At 39.2% G+C, this 20,259-nt stretch overlaps 1 protein-coding gene across 1 annotated transcript in view; it reads right to left on the bottom strand.

The window, feature by feature from the left end:
- Nucleotides 1–20,031, bottom strand: part of LOC135478093 (solute carrier family 23 member 1-like) — a 39,275-nt gene extending 19,244 nt beyond the window's left edge. Inside the window, exons 1-4 of the mRNA XM_064758364.1 lie at nucleotides 19,987–20,031; nucleotides 16,888–16,983; nucleotides 16,303–16,460; nucleotides 11,746–11,840 (exon numbers count right to left, since the gene is read on the bottom strand). Of these exons, the coding sequence (XP_064614434.1) occupies nucleotides 11,746–11,840; nucleotides 16,303–16,460; nucleotides 16,888–16,983; nucleotides 19,987–20,031 (394 nt within the window). The remainder of the gene's footprint in view (nucleotides 1–11,745; nucleotides 11,841–16,302; nucleotides 16,461–16,887; nucleotides 16,984–19,986) is intronic.
- Between the last annotated feature and the right edge of the window lie 228 nt (nucleotides 20,032–20,259).

Below are 20,259 nucleotides of genomic sequence, written 5' to 3'. Positions count from 1 at the left end.
AATAGACCCGCACCTGAAACACCAAGTATTTAGTGTGACTCTAGTGAAGTGAACAAGGCTACCTGGACAGTTTTTACGCGGTTCGAATTCAACATAAGCCAACAATCTATATGGTACGAAAATTTATCGGTGGTATGTATTAAAAGTGCCGAGTTGTTGAAAGTGCAGTTATTATTATTGTTAAAAGTATGTAATTATTAAGTATTGTAGCGATTTGTTTTTATATATATATCTTCTTAACGATACAGATATCCCAGTTCCAAATCACACCATTTACTACAGGGGAAAGCACAATATTGGTAGCGTGAATCACCCAGTGTCGAACTCTGGAACAATATCTGTATACTGCTGGAGACGTTCGCTACTATGGATTCTTTTGAATGTCAGCTCGGTCAGTCCGTGTCATTCAGTAGTATGTTTGGGAAAACCACTAGTTAGCTCTGAACTTCGAAAAACCAAGAAAAGTCCGATTTTTAAGGTTCAACAAACAGCAGCAACAGTTTTATTAAAATAGAGTGACAGGAGTATGTTAATATATATATAGGTATAAGTGCCAGTACTGTGTACAAGCACAACATCTGTACTTCAGATGGTTCAGATAACTGTGTTAGGGATATCTCAGGGAGGTATTAAACCTAGTACTGCTGTGATAGTGGTATGTCCTACTGGTGTCATATAGACAATATGTCAGCCATGTGTGGGGACATTATCAGTAAATAATACTTTCAGGTCTTCTCTGGGAGTAACAGTTCCAGAATTGGTCCAGTAATAACTTGGGAAAACGAGTTCCAAATTCTGGGACTCGGCGTCTCACTGTGCCGAAACTGGGAATCCCAGTCCCACGATTGCTCAGGGGCACTTATGCACAAATTCTCCCAGTATAAATGTTTCAGCTCATACTTGGGAATTGTAAAATTTTGGTCCAGAAAATCCCAGTGACAAACTATTGAGATATACTGTCTCAATCATGGCTGGGAATATCAGTCCCACAGCCTGGGAAAGTCAGTCCCACAGCCTGGGAACACTTGTGTCACAATTTGGAACTAGCAGTCCCACTGTCTCTAGGCATGCTCTAAAGCTGAAATCCCTCTTCAGTGCTGACAACTTATCTAGCTACCACTTTACACTGCTTATATACATGTAAAATACCTGCCTTAGAAAGCTAACTAGGTGGAAATTTAGATGTTAACACGACGGTGGTCCGAGATCATCTGGGACTAAAAGTGGGAATTTGCCCAGTATTTATAGTCTACGCTCATAAATATTCATGAGTACCAAGGATGGTACTCAGAGCACTGATTGGCTAATACCAAAGTAACAACATCTGTGTATAGAAATACTATACATGTACATGCGTATCTAATGTCATGGCACATTTTTTTTTCTTTTTCTTAATAATCGAAAGATGAACAATATCTTGTAGGTAGAAAGGAGATGCGCCTGTGGAGTGAAACTATTTACTTTCGCAAATGCAAGTTAATACCCCTTTTGAAACTCTTCAATATGAGTTTAACACTAAAGGATGTCGTAAAGTAGACAACCTCGTCTAACGGCAGTTCACGGTGAACGACGATCGTGCGCGGCGAAACAACAACAACAACCAAAAAAAAATGATTTAGTGTCTTAAACTTGGTACAAAGGACGTTTTATGCCAAAATCATGCCACAGTCAGTGAGTACAAATGTTGTTTTAACTGGAAAGATGCCGTACGTGGTTTGTTACAGCAAGAATATGTCCAAAAGTAATGGAAACTCTACTCGAATTTGTCACTTCAAAATATTAACAATGGCGGATGTTTCGCCAAACTTAAGGTCGCTAAAAAAAAAATGTTGTTAGCAACCTAGCCAAACAATATCCGATCACCAAGCTTGGAGAGAAACTCCTTCAACATGTCAATGTATTATACGTGAAATATGGTGTTCTAATTAAGTCATCAAGTATTAAAATTCTTACGTTGGAAAGGACAGGGGTCCACGGAAACTGTGTCCTTCAAAAGTTATATTAAGGCGCCAAAAACAACTTGCTCTCATGAGTCCACAAAATATCCTGTCTCTATATGTTACAAAAAAAAAATATATATATATTTCAAAATATTCCACAAAAATTCTAATTTAATTTAAGGATATGTCTAATTCATAAAAATTTACATTCTACCGGTAAAACCTGTGTCTACGTTATGGACAAGGCAGAAAATTAACCCCTAACCTCCCATGCAATCATATGAAATAATATACTGTCTCTAGCAAAATCGCCACAGTATTCTTAAACATACTGTGTCCATAGCCAGACGTACCTATTTCATTGAGACATTAGGAGTATATCATCTCAGATGACTCATCGCCAACTTTCTCAAAGATTTTCAGTAGAAAATTAGGTAATCTCTTTGGAATTGATGATTGTTTTACACGGCATAATCATGAGTTGAAATAAACATGAAGTATAAAAGTTTATCCTTACCTTTGTGTTTGCAGCTGTGTTTACAAGACCACCCCTTTTGATGTATAGGTAACTGTTTGAAAAATTTCTAGTGGAAAATAACTTGAATAAACTGCAATTAAGATAAATTCTTTCACTGAACCACGAAGAAACAGAACTCAAAAATATGGAATTTTTAAGGCAGTATGTATCCGTGAAACACTAAGTAAAACCCTCACACTACACGCGGGTAATGTCGGTATTAGCTTAAGCAGCAATCTTGTGTGAATAAGTGAAATATTCGATTGTAAAACATCAATCAAATTAATTTTTTTCCCCATGTTACCAACGTAACTGGGGTTCATATCGAAGAAATAATAGACCCGCACCCGAAACACCAAGTATTCAGTGTGACTCTAGAGAAGTGAATCGGGCTACCTGGACAGTTCTTACACCGTTCTAATTGAACATAAGCCAACAATCTATATGGTTCGAAAATTTATCGGTGGTATGTATTAGAAGTGCCGAGTTGTTGAAAGTGCAGTTATTGTTATTGTTAAAAGTATGTAATTACAAAGTATTTTTAACACACTGCATCCATAGCCAGATGTACCTATTTCACTGAGACATTTGGAGCATATCATCTCAAATCACGCAGTTCTAAATTCCAGATTTTATTTGACTCATCGTCAACTTTCTCAAATATTTTCAGTAGAAAATCAGTTAATCAGTTTGGAAATATTGGTTCTTTGACACGGCATAATCATGAGTTGAAATAAAAATGAAGTATAAAAGTTTATCCTTACCTTTGTGTTTGTAGCTCTTTTTTCTGCTCTGTTTGCAGTTTGACCCCTTTTGACGCATAGGTAACCATTTGAAAAATTTCTCGTGAAAATAACTTTAGTAATTTGCAATTAAGATAAATTGTTACATTGTATAGCGAAATAACGAAAATGAAAAATATGGAATTTTTAAGGCAGTGTCTATCCGTGAAACAAATAAAACCCTCAAACAACACGCGGGTAGTGCCGGTATTAGCGTGAACAGCAGCTGTCTGTGATTTAGTGAAATATTCGATTGTAAAACATCAATCAAATTAATTTTTGTCCCCATGTTACCAACGTAACTGGGGTTCATATCAAAGAAATAATAGACCCGCACCCGAAACACCAAGTATTTAGTGTGACTCTAGAGAAGTGAATAAGGCTACCTGGACGGTTCATACACCGTTTTTTTTTGACATAAGCTAAACAATCTATATGGTTCGAAAGTTTATCGGTGGTATGGATTAAAAGTGCCGAGTTGTTGAAAGTGCAGTTATTATTATTGTTAAAAGTATGTAATTATTAAGTATTCTTAAACACACTGTATCCATAGCCAGACGTACCTATTTCATTGAGACATTAGGAGTATATCATCTCAGATCACGCAGTTATAAATTCCAAATTTTATTTGACTCATCGCCAACTTTCTCAAAGATTTTCAGTAGAAAATTAGGTAATCTCTTTGGAATTGATGATTGTTTTACACGGCATAATCATGAGTTGAAATAAACATGAAGTATAAAAGTTTATCCTTACCTTTGTGTTTGCAGCTGTGTTTACAAGACCACCCCTTTTGATGTATAGGTAACTGTTTGAAAAATTTCTAGTGGAAAATAACTTGAATAAATTGCAATTAAGATAAATTCTTTCACTGAACCACGAAGAAACAGAACTCAAAAAAAAGGAATTTTTAAGGCAGTATGTATCCGTGAAACACTAAGTAAAACCCTCACACTACACGCGGGTAATGTCGGTATTAGCTTAAGCAGCAATATTGTGTGAATAAGTGAAATATTCGATTGTAAAACATCAATCAAATTAATTTTTGTCCCCATGTTACCAACGTAACTGGGGTTTATATCGAAGAAATAATAGACCCGCACCCGAAACACCAAGTATTTAGTGTGACCCTACTGAAGTGAATAAGGCTACCTGGACAGTTTTTATGCCGTTCTAATTGAACATAAGCCAACAATCTGCATAGTACGAAAATTTATGGGTTGTATAGATTGAAAGTGGCGAGTTGTTGAAAGTGCAGTTATTATTATTGTTAAAAGCATGTAATTACTAAGTATTTTTAAACACCTATAGCCAAATGTACTTATTTCATTGAGACATTTATAGGATATCATCTCAAATCACGCAGTTATAAATTCCAGATTTTATTTGACTCGTCGTCAACTTTCTCAAAGATTTTCAGGAGAAAATCAGTTAATCAGTTTGGAATTAATGTTTGTTTTACATGGCATAATCATGAGTTGAAATAAACATGAAGTATAAAAGTTTATCCTCATATTTGTGTTTCTGGCTTTCTTTGCTGCTCTGTTTGCAATTTGACCCCTTTTGACGCATAGGTAACCATTTGAAAAATTTCTAGTGAAAATAACTTTAGTAATTTGCAATTGAGATAAATTGTTACTCTGTATCACGAAATAACAGAGATGAAAAATATGGAATTTTTAAGGCAGTGTCTATCCGTGAAACCATTGAAACCCTCACACTACACGAGGGAAATGCCAGTATTAGCTTGAACAGCAGGTGTCATGTGATTAAGTGAAATGTTCGATTGTAAATATTCGATTGTCGTTATTTTCCATGAAATTCTGCCCATCATGTGTATTATCCTCTACATGTCTAAGCTGTGCGCTACAAAAACACGTTTCCTGTAATCCTTCAGTAATTTTTAATTCACATCTCCTAATTATTTGTGAGTGATCAAGACAATAACGTCATAATTAAGACAAATGTACCTCTTTCATCGGCAGCAAGCCATTTTCAATTTGGGTTGAACGCACTCGGCATCGTCCGGAATTTAGATAAACTCGTGGAATGACTTGATTAAAACCAATGGGATGTATGCGACTGACAAATTATTTAGTAGTCTTAACTTCAATTTGTGTGTCAGTAATGAAGAGAAAGGAACTATAATCATCTGTTGTGAAAAAAGGAGACGATCTTAATCGTGCAAGCTCCCCAAAACCGTGATCCAACATGTCGTCCATAAATAAGAATTCTGAAAGCATCGCAACATGTCCTCCAATGGTTTGAGCTGTAATGATAACAACAGCTACATGTACGTCGGAATCCACAAGAGAATAAAAACGTTCGTATTAAATGCTTAAAAGTTATCACAGGAGGGTTTTTTTTTACGAAATATGCCAAATTCACCTCCACGTGTTTGTTACTCAAACCAACCGACGTTGTTACCCAGACATATTCATTTATTTATTTGATTAAAGTTTTGCACCGCACTTATACGACGGCGGCCAGTATTATGGTTGGGAGAAAAGCGGGCAAAAAATCATATCCACAACCCCATCCTCAGACTGCTTACAGACCTTTCCACGTACGATTCGAGATGAAGACAGTATGAGCTGGACTTACATAGTCCACATACGTGGGAGGCTTCTTGTGTCATTGTGCTGCGCTAGAGCACTAATCACTAGGCCACGGAGCCACCGGTCGTACGTGGTAAGGTCTGGCAGCAACCAGCGAATGGTCGTGGGTTTTCCCCAAGATCTGCCCAGTTTCCTCCCACCATCATGCTGGCTGTAGTCGTAAAAGTGAAATATTCTTGAGTACGGCATCAAATAAATAAATGATCGTATTTCTGGTGTATGTATTTGGTTTCTTCTTAGTGAGGAAAGCATACAAACTGTACCTGCATCCTACCGTAGTCTGAATTAGCGTACACATGCCCGACACAAAGAAAACCGTGCTGATCAGCTGACTGATGCTAAGGTAGTCGTCCGCCATGCAGAATTTAGGGGCTAGCAACAAAGGTTAGTTAGAGTGGAGCCAAATGCCGTCAAATATTGCTGAAACAGAGTAAATTAGTGTTGAAGTAAACCGACTGGAGGTTACGTGTGACCATTTTCCAACTATCACAAGGTCGTTACTGGTCTTGGTTTAGTCACTATGCTCTGTTAATTTGTCTTGGAAGGTCACAAATTGATACCCGCACAAACTAACCCGCCATACACGTAGAAGACAATTGGTCTTCAACGAACGTACGATTCAGCCTATAGTATTTCTTTAGTATGATTTTGTTAAAAAAAATAATTCAGGCCTGTATATTTAAGCTAAATGAGACCGAAATCACAATTCTAAGAAACGATAAGCCTAAAACAAAAATCCGCCTTTTTTGTGTCCAAGATTTAACCCTGTTAGTCCGTTTGCTGGGTATCACACGGTACTTTTTGTCCACTGACATAAATATATGCGTATGGTTTTACCTGAAGTCCAAGTCCAATACACAAATACCAGGGAGGGTTGTCTTCCACAGAATACAGCAGGTCATGTGACTTGGAGTGTGCGTGATTCTCAACCACCTGTAAAAATGTGTTTAAAAAAATGTGGGAATACAAAATATTTCCGTTGTGCGAACAGCTGAGGCACACAGAAGCCTAAGGTACATTTTGTTTTGTCTGCTTTGACATTCCTTTTTCTTCGGCCCGGTCTTTAACAACTACAATCTGCTGACCGACAAAAGTCCTCACTGTGATATTTTTGGACACACTTCTAACAGGACGTCATCCACAATACTGGCGAGTATCGCTTAATTATTTGACTGGTCTTTAACTCTTAAAACATTCCAGACGTGCAAGATTTGTATGGAATACCTTATAGTATAAATTGACTACAGATTAGCAAGACATTGGGAAACAACTTGCTTGTGTTTCTTGTGCATGACTTTTATGCACGATTTTATACTGAGTTTCACCTGTGTCCAGATACTTGTTCATAAACCTAAGACCCATGCCACTTAAGACCCAGACCCACTTAAAATCTGTTTTAATAAGCCCCTATTAACGATTAAAAAGGGACTTATTGCCGACGGCACAAACGTTGTGCTGCAGTTTTAGACGTCAATTGCACGTAGTTAAGACTTCCAGATAACTACTGACAAATATCTGACCCTAAGTGTATAATGAAATGTTCAGTTTTATCTTGGGTTTCCATGGCTGAAATATTGCCGATGTGGCGTTAAACCATAGTCATTCATTCATTCTGGGGTTTCCTTTTGACTCGTCCACTCGCTCAAGTCGCGAGTATATCTAAAAACATGCCCGAGTACTTTTCTTGAATGAGTTACCTCCGTGACGAGAGGCATTCAGTGAAATTCAAATGTCAGACACGGTACTGGTGTTGTAGTTATGCAGTCCACCATGCAACTTGCTCTATCTTCTACATGTAACTTCAGCTTTGTCGTATATTCTTGAGTACGGCGTAAAACACCAATCAAATAAATAAAAAAATAATCAGCTATGTCGTATTGTAATATAATACTAGGTCGTTAGAAAGGTAGATCGTATGTCCATTTGTTATACTGTTTGGTTAGTACATGTGCGATCCACGAGCTTATGTTGCATTGTGGGGATGTGCGGACGCTACCTCATTTATATATTATCTGGTCGGGCAGATAGATCACACCAATGACAGATTTCAGCGTGTATTTCACTAAATTGACATTTTTCTAAACTAGGCGTTCTAGACCAGTGATGTCTTATAAATTGCTCTTACCATTGCTGTACTTTTAGCCTAATTCTGCGTATGCTAAATATACGGTGCCAAAGTTGTTGAAGTCGATACTTCTTAAGCATTGACACAAACAGAATCACACTGCTGTCTTGCTCTGGTTTGACTGAAGTCTTTTACATTTTCAATCTCGTGTACTTTATAGTCTTTATTCTTACTAGTCCTTCGGTTTTATTTTGCTTGTGTTGACTTGCATTTACATGTACTTAGAGTGAGCCTACACAGTAACTGGATATTGAGGAGGTATTCTTTCCCGCCATTCGGGCCTAACTGAGTATTGAGCAGTACTTTATTGACCTGTTTTCCCAAATACTGCAAGGATGGGAATGAAAACAGTACTTTATTGACCTGTTTTCCCACATTCTGCAAGGATGGTGAATGGTTTTATTGGTGGCTCCGTTCTCCTCGAGCGTGGAGTTCGCCAGGGCTGTCCTCTGTCTCCTCTGCTTTACGTTCTGGCCGCATAGGTTCTTGGGGTGGTTGTGAGGTCTTCTGACATGAAGGGAGTGAGAGTCCCTGATGTCGAAGAACCGATCAAAATCTCCCAATATGCCGACGACGCATCTCTCTTCGTGGGAGATGATGAAGACTTCCACATTGCCGAGGCGATCTTGAACAAGTACCAGAAAGCGTCTGGCTGCAAAGTCAACAGATCCAAGTCAAAAGGGTTATTCTTGGGTGCTTGGAAGGGTCGTGCTGATACTCCTTTGGGTATTGAATGGTCACAGGATCACGTCAAACTCTTGGAGGTAAAACAAGGTGCAGAAAACGCGGCTTCTGTTAACTGGAATGACCGCATCCAGAAGGTCGGCAGCACCCTCAAGGGGTGGAGCAAGAGAGGCCTAAGCATTGTTGGGCCAGTCCTTGTATTAAACTTGTTGGCAATGTCGAAATTGTGGTATGTTACCTCAGTTTTTGACTTGCCGGCGGATAAGGAGCACACATTAGTTGGGATGTGTCGGGATTTTTTGTGGAAGATTAAAAAGCCTCTTGTCTCTTCCAAAGTTTGTACCCTCCCCAAGGCAAGTGGAGGTCTAGGCCTCGTAGATATCCCCAAGAAGGTTTAGTCCTTAAAGCTGGTTTTTTTGGAAAGTTCGTCTCGGTGGGCTCAGGTAGGCCGGAGGCTTGTGGCGTCGAAAAGTGAACCCCACGCTGTGGTTGATTTTTTTCCGGCTGCTTAAAGCTCCAACCCGTTTCAGTTCTCTTCCTCGGTGGTACTTCGAACATCTGAAAACCTTCTTTAAGCTGAAACGGACTGAGGCTGATCCGGTTTCGTGGCAGGAAGCTCTGGATCAGACTTTGTATTGAAATCCCCTCATTTTGGGAGAGGGTGGAAGACCCTTGATGCCTGGTAAGACGGCCACGCCCAGTATCCGGCGATTGTCGGATATTGTTGATGGAGGCATCAGAGTGTGGCTGGTCCTGGAGTCGGTCAGTTGGCGTCACCTAGCAGCTGTGCTCGGGCAATACCGAAGGCATGGTTCAATCTGCCGGATACTGTCACGAATCCCAGCCAGACGAGGTATCAAGTTAATCAACAGGACCTTTCTCAGCTTTCCTCCAGGAGATGGTATCGGATCCTTCTGGTGGACAACAACGTAACCCCCGCCGGAGTCCAGAAGTGGCAACAGTTGGGTTCGGTGCCATCGTCCTGGAGGAACTTGTTTTTATCGCTCTGGAAGTCTGGGGTAGACAACCGAGCTAAGGAGGCTGTTTGGCTGCTGTGGCACAGACTGTGGTGGGTCGGGCATAAGTTAGTCCGAGCAGGACTGTCTGCATCTGCCGACTGTCCTTTGTGCTCGTCTCAGGACGAGACCGTAGAACACCTTGTGTGGCATTGCCCAGTTGCGTCCAGCATGTGGCAGATGTTGGAACGGACAATTGGGCGCCTCCTTGGACGAGGGTTCTTCAGCTTGGAAGATGTGTTGTGGGGGGACTTGAGACAAGTGCGTCTTCATTGAAACCGGTCGTCAGAGATAAGGTGTTTCTTTGTATCTGGTCAATTTGGAGGCACCGGTGCTACGTGGTAGCACACAATCACGTGATCGACCATCTTAAGGTGGTGCCCAGCCTTTTCCACAGGGACCTGCAGTACCACTTGCTGACTGTTTTTGAACGGCATCGCAGGCTCGGAAAGTTGGCGACATTCAAGACCACCTGGTGTCGCAATTCTATTCTTTGCGTTCTGAAGAACGGCAGGCCCGTTGTCCAATTTTAATCTCGCAATTGTTCGTGACCTGGTGTCATAACTTCACGTTTTCAGCAGTTCCGCCTATTCTGAGGCGGAAGTTTTACTGTTAATTTTAATGGATATTTGTTTCTTGTGTCTGTCCTGGCTCTATCTGTCAGCCGGTTGTGACGTTTTAGTCATATAATGATGGGCTGGTCCTGTCAGTAAGGATGTAGGTATGTTTTACATACCGCGGACAGACTTGGTTCTGTTTTCCCACAGCCTAGATTGCTGTGGCGTACAAAAAAAAAAAGATAGATAGATAGTCCAACTCATACTGGCTTCCTCTCAGACTGTACGTGGGATCGACTACAGCAACCTGCGAATGGTCGTGGGTTTCCTACCAAATCAGAGGGCGGAAACATTAATCATATAAATCAATACATTTTTTTCCAGATTGTGATGCTAATTTTATTAATGAAATGGATCCCTGGGAATTTGAACTGTGGTTTGGATTCTTGGTTTACTACTGTGATTAACGGGCAGACTGATGTATAAGAGTGTGGTGTTCCTGCACTGAAGTGGCCCAGTGTCAGAGCATTCTCCTAGCAATTACAATACAGGGCCATAGGTATGAATTTAAAATTGGTAAATTTTAGTATTTATCATGCAGTTTTGAGCACAAGGTCATACATTGTAGATCAGGTACTCGTTGGTTCGGTATCAGTGTATAATGATATGACAATTATCAAAGGTTGAAAGCAGACAAGGTATCACAAATGATTTATTTCCACGTAGTCTCAGGCAACAGTAGAAACACTGATTATTTTGTCCTTGTTGGATAGGAAGACAAACATAATGTGCGCGCATTCAAGACACTTACGTTATTCTAGAAAAATACGCTACTAGTTTACAGAAGAAATTACAACAGTTTGTCTGAATTTTAGGATCACGTTAGAGCACTGAGGATAAATTACATTGATTTAAAGACAGAAATTTGAATTGTTTTTTGTTGGCCAAAAGATGCACGGCACGAATATATACTTATTCTTGACAGTAGTTGTGTTTTGTAACTAATTTTATCACACATGCAAGGCTGAACTTGACTCGAAGCAATTCCCGCGCGCAGGGCCTCTAACTGTAACAAATTCTACACAGAAGTTTTGAAGGGTATCTCATGTGGAAGCAATCCCATGCTAAGGTCGTGACTGTACTCTGTACGAAGAATGAGCCAACTGAAAACATTAAATCCATCGGTAATTTTTTGTTACACTCGCCATTATCCTTGAAACCATACATTCTCTGACCGGAATTTCCTAATAGGGGGCGGACGAAGGATGGAAAGTGCCGGTGGCGTTATTGGTTTTTGTTCGATTCTCCGATATCGAGGGCGGTTACTAACGTGAGATTAGAATACACATCAAGATAAAGGTATGGCATTTGTTACGATTAAATGCGACTGGGGGTGCTATATATTTGAAGAGAAAATGTATGCCTGGTAGGGGTTAAGCAAGCTAATTCTGAAAGTATTGACTCGAACCACAGGGACAAACACGGTCCTTAGCGAGTTAGCCTTACCTTCATCAGTGAACGGACAGCACCACTTTGGCAGGGATAGAATGGCAATGGCCGGAGTCACGAAGGAAAACGAAGTTGATTGAATGATGGGCAGTCTATAGAAAAAGGCAATCTCATGATATTGTTTAGAATGTTGATACGTAAGTACTGTTTGCTTGTATTACGTTTCGGTAAATGTACCCACTTTTGGTGAAATTAAAGGAAAATTCCCAAGGGACAAACCATGTGTGGTCATCAGCGTAAAGTGTTATGAAGTCAGCCCTGTTTCTGTGCCCCTTGACTGGGTGTGGGGTCTTGTATTCAGTCTTCGGTTTGAACTCTTGAAACCTCATTATAAATACCCTAGAATTCAGTTTGTTATTGTATTTGGTTAACGCCATGCTCAGGTAAATGTGTAGCTGGAAGAAGCCCTCGCCAGGTACAATAGCATTACCATCAGCTTAACATATTTCAAGAGACATTAAATCAAAACGAATATCAAGACAGACAGTTTGCATTTAGAAAGTAAACATCAGGATAGATCTGAAATCTATTTCATTCTTCCCAGCTTATCATTCAGAAATACACATATGTTGTCGTCATTTTACTTTTGACAAATATGTAACCATTTGAGAAATTTCTAGTGAAAAATGACTTTAATAAATTGCAATTAAGATAAAGTTTGACATTGAAACACGAAACAACATCTCAAAATTGTGCAATTTAAAGGCAGTGTGCATCCGTAAAACAGTAAGTAAAACCCTCACACTACACGCGGGTAATGTCGGTATTATCGTAAGCAGCAAATATCAGGTGAATAAGTGAAATATTCGATTGTAAAACATCAATCAAATTAATTTTTGTCCCCATGTTACCAACGTAACTGAGGTTTATATCGAAGAAATAATAGACATGCACCTGAAACACCAAGTATTTAGTGTGACTCTAGTGAAGTGAATCGTGTTACCTGGACAGTTTTTACGCGGTTCGAATTTAACATATGCCAACAATCTCCGTGGTACGTAAATTTATCGGTGGTATACATTGAAAGTGGCGAGGTGTTGGATTTGCAGTTATTATTATTGTTAAAAATATGTAATTATTAAGTATTTTTCAACATACTGTGTCCATAGCCAAATGTGCTTATTTCGTTGAGACATTTATAGCATATCATCTTAAATCACGCAGTTATAAATTTCAGATTTTATTTGACTCATCGTCAACTTTCTCAAAGATTTTCAGGAGAAAATCAGTTAATCAGTTTGGAGTTAATGGTTCTTTGAAACAGCATAATCATGAGTTGAAATAAATATGACGTATAAAAGTCTATCCTTACCTTTGTGTTTGTAGCTCTTTTTTCTGCTCTGTTTGCAATTTGACCCCTTTTGACGCATAGGTAACCATTTGAAAAATTTCTCGTGAAAATAACTTTAGTAATTTGCAATTGAGATAAATTGTTACATTGTATAGCGAAATAACAGAAATGAAAAACATCGAATTTTTAAGGCATTGTCTATCTGTTAAACAGTAACTAAAACCCTCACACTACACGCGGGTAATGCCGGTATTAGTGTGAACAACAGATGTGTGTCATTAAGTGAAATATTCGATTGTAAAACATCAATCAAATTAATTTTTGTCCCCATGTTACCAACGTAACTGGGGTTCATATCGAAGAAATAATAGACCCGCACCTGAAACACCAAGTATTTAGTGTGACTCTAGAGAAGTGAATCGGGCTACCTGGAAAGTTCTTACACCGTTCTTTTTTGACATAAGCTAAACAATCTATATGGTTCGAAAGTTTATCGGTGGTATGGATTAAAAGTGCCGAGTTGTTGAAAGTGCAGTTATTATTATTGTTAAAAGTATGTAATTATTAAGTATTCTTAAACATACTGTATCCATAGCCAGACGTACCTATTTCATTGAGACATTAGGAATATATCATCTCAGATCACGCAGTTATAAATTCCAAATTTTATTTGACTCATCGCCAACTTTCTCAAAGATTTTCAGTAGAAAATTAGGTAATCTCTTTGGAATTGATGATTGTTTTACACGGCATAATCATGAGTTGAAATAAACATGAAGTATAAAAGTTTATCCTTACCTTTGTGTTTGCAGCTGTGTTTACAATACCACCCCTTTTGACGTATAGGTAACTGTTTGAAAAATTTCTAGTGGAAAATAACTTGAATAAATTGCAATTAAGATAAATTCTTTCACTGAACCACGAAGAAACAGAACTCAAAAATATGGAATTTTTAAGGTAGTATGTATCCGTGAAACACTAAGTAAAACCCTCACACTACACGCGGGTAATGTCGGTATTAGCTTAAGCAGCAATATCTTGTGAATAAGTGAAATATTCGATTGTAAAACATCAATCAAATTAATTTTTGTCCCCATGTTACCAACGTAACTGGGGTTCATATCGAAGAAATAATAGACCCGCACCCGAAACAACAAGTATTTAGTGTGACCCTACTGAAGTGAATAAGGCTACCTGGACAGTTTTTATGCCGTTCTAATTGAACATAAGCCAACAATCTGCATAGTACGAAAATTTATGGGTTGTATAGATTGAAAGTGGCGAGTTGTTGAAAGTGCAGTTATTATTATTGTTAAAAGCATGTAATTACTAAGTATTTTTAAACACCTATAGCCAAATGTACTTATTTCATTGAGACATTTAAAGCATATCATCTCAAATCACGCAGTTATAAATTCCAGATTTTATTTGACTCATCGTCAACTTTCTCAAAGATTTTCAGGAGAAAATCAGTTAATCAGTTTGGAATTAATGTTTGTTTTACATGGCATAATCATGAGTTGAAATAAACATGAAGTATAAAAGTTTATCCTCACATTTGTGTTTGTAGCTTTTTTTGCTGCTCTGTTTGCAATTTGACCCCTTTTGACGCATAGGTAATCATTTGAAAAATTTCTCGTGAAAATAACTTTAGTAATTTGCAATTGAGATAAATTGTTACTCTCTATCACGAAATAACAGAGATGAAAAATATGGAATTTTTAAGGCAGTGTCTATCCGTGAAACCATTGAAACCCTCACACTACACGAGGGTAATGCCTGTATTAGCTTGAACAGCAGATGTCATGTGATTAAGTGAAATATTCGATTGTAAAAGATCAATCAAATTAATTTTTGTCCCCATGTTACCAACGTAACTGGGGTTCATATCGAAGAAATAATAGACCCGCACCTGAAACACCAAGTATTTAGTGTGACTCTAGAGAAGTGAATCGGGCTACCTGGAAAGTTCTTACACCGTTCTTTTTTGACATAAGCTAAACAATCTATATGGTTCGAAAGTTTATCGGTGGTATGGATTAAAAGTGCCGAGTTGTTGAAAGTGCAGTTATTATTATTGTTAAAAGTATGTAATTATTAAGTATTCTTAAACATACTGTATCCATAGCCAGACGTATTAAGTGATTAAGTGAAATGTTCGATTGTAAATATTCGATTGTCGTTATTTTCCATGGAATTCTGCCCATCGTGTGTATTATCCTCTACATGTCTAAGCTGTACGCTACAAAAACACGTTTCCTGTAATCCTTCAGTAATTTTTAATTCACATTTCCTAATTATTTGTGAGTGATCAAGACAATAACGTCATAATTAAGACAAATGTACCTCTTTCATCGGCAGCAAGCCATTTTCAATTTGGGTTGAACGCACTCGGCATCGTCCGGAATTTAGATAAACTCGTGGAATGACTTGATTAAAACCAATGGGATGTACGCGACTGACAAATTATTTAGTAGTCTTAACTTCAATTTGTGTGTCAGTAATGAAGAGAAAGGAACTATAATCATCTGTTGTGAAAAAAAGGAGACGATCTTAATCGTGCAAGCTCCCCAAAACCGTGATCCAACATGTCGTCCATAAATAAGAATTCTGAAAGCATCGCAACATGTCCTCCAATGGTTTGAGCTGTAATGATAACAACAGCTACATGTACGTCGGAATCCACAAGAGAATAAAAACGTTCGTATTAAATGCCTAAAAGTTATCACAGGAGGTTTTTTTTTTTACGAAATATGCCAAATTCACCACCACGTGTTTGTTACTCAAACCAACCGACGTTGTTACCCAGACATATTCATTTATTTATTTGATTAAAGTTTTGCACCGCACTTATACAACAGCGGCCAGTATTATGGTTGGGAGAAAACCGGGCAAAAAATCATATCCACAACCATCCTCAGACTGCTTACAGACCTTTCCACGTACGATTCGAGATGAAGACAGTATGAGCTGGACTTGAACTTACACAGTCCACATACGTGGGAGGCGTTTTGTGTCATTGTGCTGCGCTAGAGCACTAATCACTAGGCCACGGAGCCACCGGTCGTACGTGGTGAGGTCTTGCAGCAACCAGCGAATGGTCGTGGGTTTTCCCCAAGCTCTGCCCGGTTTCCTCCCACCATCATGCTGGCTGTAGTCGTAAAAGTGAAATGTTCTTGAGTACGGCGTCAAATAAATAAATGATCGTATTTCTGGTGTATGTATTTGGTTTCTTCTTAGTGAGGAAAGCATACAAACTGTACCTGCATCCTACCGTAGTCTGAATTAGCGTACACATGCCCGACACAAAGAAAACCGTGCTGATCAGCTGACTGATGCTAAGGTAGTCGTCCGCCATGCAGAATTTCGGGGCTAGCAACAAAGGTACAGTTAGAGTGGAGCCAAATGCCGTCAAATATTGCTGAAACAGAGTAAATTAGTGTTGAAGTAAACCGACTGGAGGTTACGTGTGACCATTTTCCAACTATCACAAGGTCGTTACTGGTCTTGGTTTACTCACTATGCTCTGTTAATTTGTCTTGGAAGGTCACAAATTGTTACCCGCACAAACTAACCCGCCATACACGTAGAAGACAATTGGTCTTCAACGAACGTATGATTCAGCCTATAGTATTTCTTTAGTATGATTTTGTTAAAAAAAATAATTCAGGCCTGTATATTTAAGCTAAATGAGACCGAAGTCACAATTCTAAGAAACAATAAGCTTAAAACAAAAATCCGCCTTTTGTGTGTCCAAGATTTAACCCTGGTCTGCCATGTTAGTCCGTTTGCTGGGTATCACACGGTACTTTTTGTCCACTGACATAAATATATGCGTATGGTTTTACCTGAAGTCCAAGTCCAATACACAAATACCAGGGAGGGTTGTCTTCCACAGAATACAGCAGGTCATGTGACTTGGAATGTGCGTGATTCTCCACCACCTGTAAAAATGTGTTTAAAAAAATGTGAGAATACAAAATATTTCCGTTGTGCGGACAGCTGAGGCACACAGAAGCCTAAGGTACATTTTGTTTTGTCTGCTTTACATTCCTTTTTCTTCGGCCCTTTCTTTAACAACTACAATTTGCTGACCGACAAAAGTCCTCACTGTGATATTTTTGGACGCACTTCTAACAGGACGTCATCCACAATATTGGCGAGTATAGCTTATTATTTAACTGGTCTTTAACGCTGTACTTAAAACATTCCAGACGTGCAAGATTTGTATGGAATACCTTGTAGTCTAAATTGACTACAGATTAGCAAGACATTGGAAACAACTTGCTTGTGTTTCTTGTGCATGACTTTTATGCACGATTTTATACTGAGTTTCACCTGTGTCCAGATACTTGTTGGGGCCTCCGTGGCTCAGTCGGTTAGCGCGATAGCGCAGCGTAATGACCCAGGAGCCTCTCACCAATGCAGTCGCTGTGAGTTCAAGTCCAGCTCATGCTGGCTTCCTCTCCGGTCGTAAGTGGGAAGGTCTGTCAGCAACCTGCGGATGGTCGTGGGTTTCCCCCGGGCTGTGCCCGGTTTCCACCCACCATAATGCTGGCCGCCGTCGTATAAGTGAAATATTCTTGAGTACGGCGTAAAACACCAATCCAAAAAAAAAAAAAATCCAGATACTTGTTCATAAACCTAAGACAAATGCCACTTAAGGCCCAGACCCACTTAAAATCTGTTTTAATAAGCCCCTATTAACGATTAAAAAGGGACTTATTGCCGACGCCACAAACGTTGTGCTGCAGTTTTAGACGTCATCTGCACGTAGTTAAGACTTCCAGATAACTACTGACAAATATCTGACCCTGAGTGTATAAAGAAATGTTCAGTTTTATCTTGGGTTTCCATGGCTGAAATATTGCCGATGTGGCGTTAAACCATAGTCATTCATTCATTCTGGGGTTTCCTTTTGACTCGTCCACTCGCTCAAGTCGCGAGTATATCTAAAAACATGCCCGAGTACTTTTCTTGAATGAGTTACCTCCGTGACGAGAGGCATTCAGTGAAATTCAAATGTCAGACACGGTACTGGTGTTGTAGTTATGCAGTCCACCATGCAACTTGCTCTGTCTTCTACATGTAACTTCAGCTTTGTCGTATATTCTTGAGTACGGCGTAAAACACCAATCAAATAAATAAATAAATAATCAGCTATGTCGTATTGTAATATAATACTAGGTCGTTAGAAAGGTAGATCGTATGTCCCACATATGTTTCCCCACATACTGCAAGGATGGGAATGAATACAGTACACAGCTTTGCCGGAACAAAAGTACCCATTGTTCCGCCACTATGAGCACTAAATGGTTTAGCCTTCTCATCACAACCACAGTTGTATAGCCCTGTTTACACATATCCGTTTTCTTGAGGGTATGTTTAGTTTTTATGTGGCCTACTGTCGGTAACAGTCTCCTGTAGGGATTCATTAAATTCAACGATTAATTAAATTCAACAAAATTCTCCCTGAGAACTCTGTATATATGTCATGGTGTACTGAATACGAAGGTGTAGTAAGGAGAACTCGCCAGCATGACCTATATTGCTCGGTTGGGCGATACAATCTTCCCTTTATTACGTCTGTATTTCATGTATTCAGCCAGGTGAGGAGACCTTAAGTCATTCCAGGCCGCGTATTTATAAAACGTCTAAAAGACTTCAGCAAAAATTTCGAACACAGCTGTGATTAAAATGCTATGCACTACGAAGTTTAAAACTTGTGCACTGATTCTTTACAGAAAAATAATGTACTGAACACAATTTCAGTTCTTTCCTGTTTTGAGTTGACTTTTTAAGCACATGCATTTTATGACTTAAATCTAAATTGCTTGATAAATACGGGCCAGCCCTACTCCATATGGCCTTTTCATCGGGCGTCCTGGATCAGGTCTCAGGACATGAGTACTGAAGTTTTCTCTGTTCTCATGTAGCAAAAAAAAATAAGGCATCTCTCTGCCCACGATAGGGTGATTTTCACAACAGACAACTCTGAGGTAAGTCAAATTCACATGGATCAAAGGTTAATGTAATAAATATTTTTGGTGTCGCCGATCATGATAAAATTTCACATTCAATAAAATGCGCCCTCCCCCCCCCCCCAACTCAACTGAAACCACTAAGTGCTTAACTCTTTAAATACACTACCGAACGTAGAAAGCTTTCCCCCGAGCTCTGCCCGGTTTCCTCCCACCATAATGCTGGCCGCCGTCGTACAAGTGAAATATTGTTGGTACAAAACATCAATCAAATAAATAAATAAATTTACATACTGCAAAATGTGAGAGGGGTTTTATGAAGCATAAACACGTGGCTGTGAAGGGGAAGCACAGGTGCTGCTTTATTTCACCGAATTTTCATTCTAGGCACAGTTCATCGGCCCTTGCTCGAATGTTCGGATACAAGGGTTTCATTCTGATAGCCGTTATATGGGCGAATTTATTTCTTAGGTGTTCTGCGCCGTTTTCGTCATAAAGGTGAAATATTCCATCGTAAGGTGGAATCCCTGATCAAACACATATGCTCATTCGATTTGTGTTTTACGCCGTACTCAAGAACATTTCACTTATACGACGGTGGTCAACATTAGGGTTAAGGAAACTGGGAAGAGACCTGAATTGTTCCAAGATTCAACATCCAACGTAGAATGGCCAGTAAATATTGAACTGAACTTTTTAGTCCATGCTTTAAAAGGTTTCCGAGATGGTTTGTTCAGGTTGGTACACGAAGCATCTACATCTGCATGTCATCCTCAAAACTTCAGATAAATTTAGGATAATCTGATTAAACTTTACGAAAAGGCATACAGCGAAAACTAGCGGGTGAGCTGGCTCAGCGCTGGAGATGTCCTGCTATCCTGTGACTCTTAATTCACTCTCACATCTACAAACTTTTGTACCTTGCTCAGTGATATCGTATGAGTCAAAATGTAGATGAAGTCTTACCTGGGCTGTACTTTCCTCACTTTGTTTCTTTCCATTATCAGCCATTGTATATCAATACCAAAGCCAGTGGCACACGAAGAAAGTTGCAGGTATGATTTTTCTTCAACGGTCTGATAGTTTTTCATCTGAGGCCCATATCAGCCCATATCTTAAGAGCCAGGTAACGTCACTTACGCTCGCTTTACAAAACAGCTCAGTTTGTACACTGCAGCGACTTGTGACGAATCAGCGAGTTCAGCAAATGTTTTGAAAACATTTTTGCAGTAAAAAGTC

Source organism: Liolophura sinensis, chromosome 11, assembly GCF_032854445.1.
Source record: "Liolophura sinensis isolate JHLJ2023 chromosome 11, CUHK_Ljap_v2, whole genome shotgun sequence".
Taxonomy (NCBI): Eukaryota; Metazoa; Mollusca; class Polyplacophora; order Chitonida; family Chitonidae; genus Liolophura; species Liolophura sinensis.
This window is presented reverse-complemented; position numbering and strand designations above follow the sequence as displayed.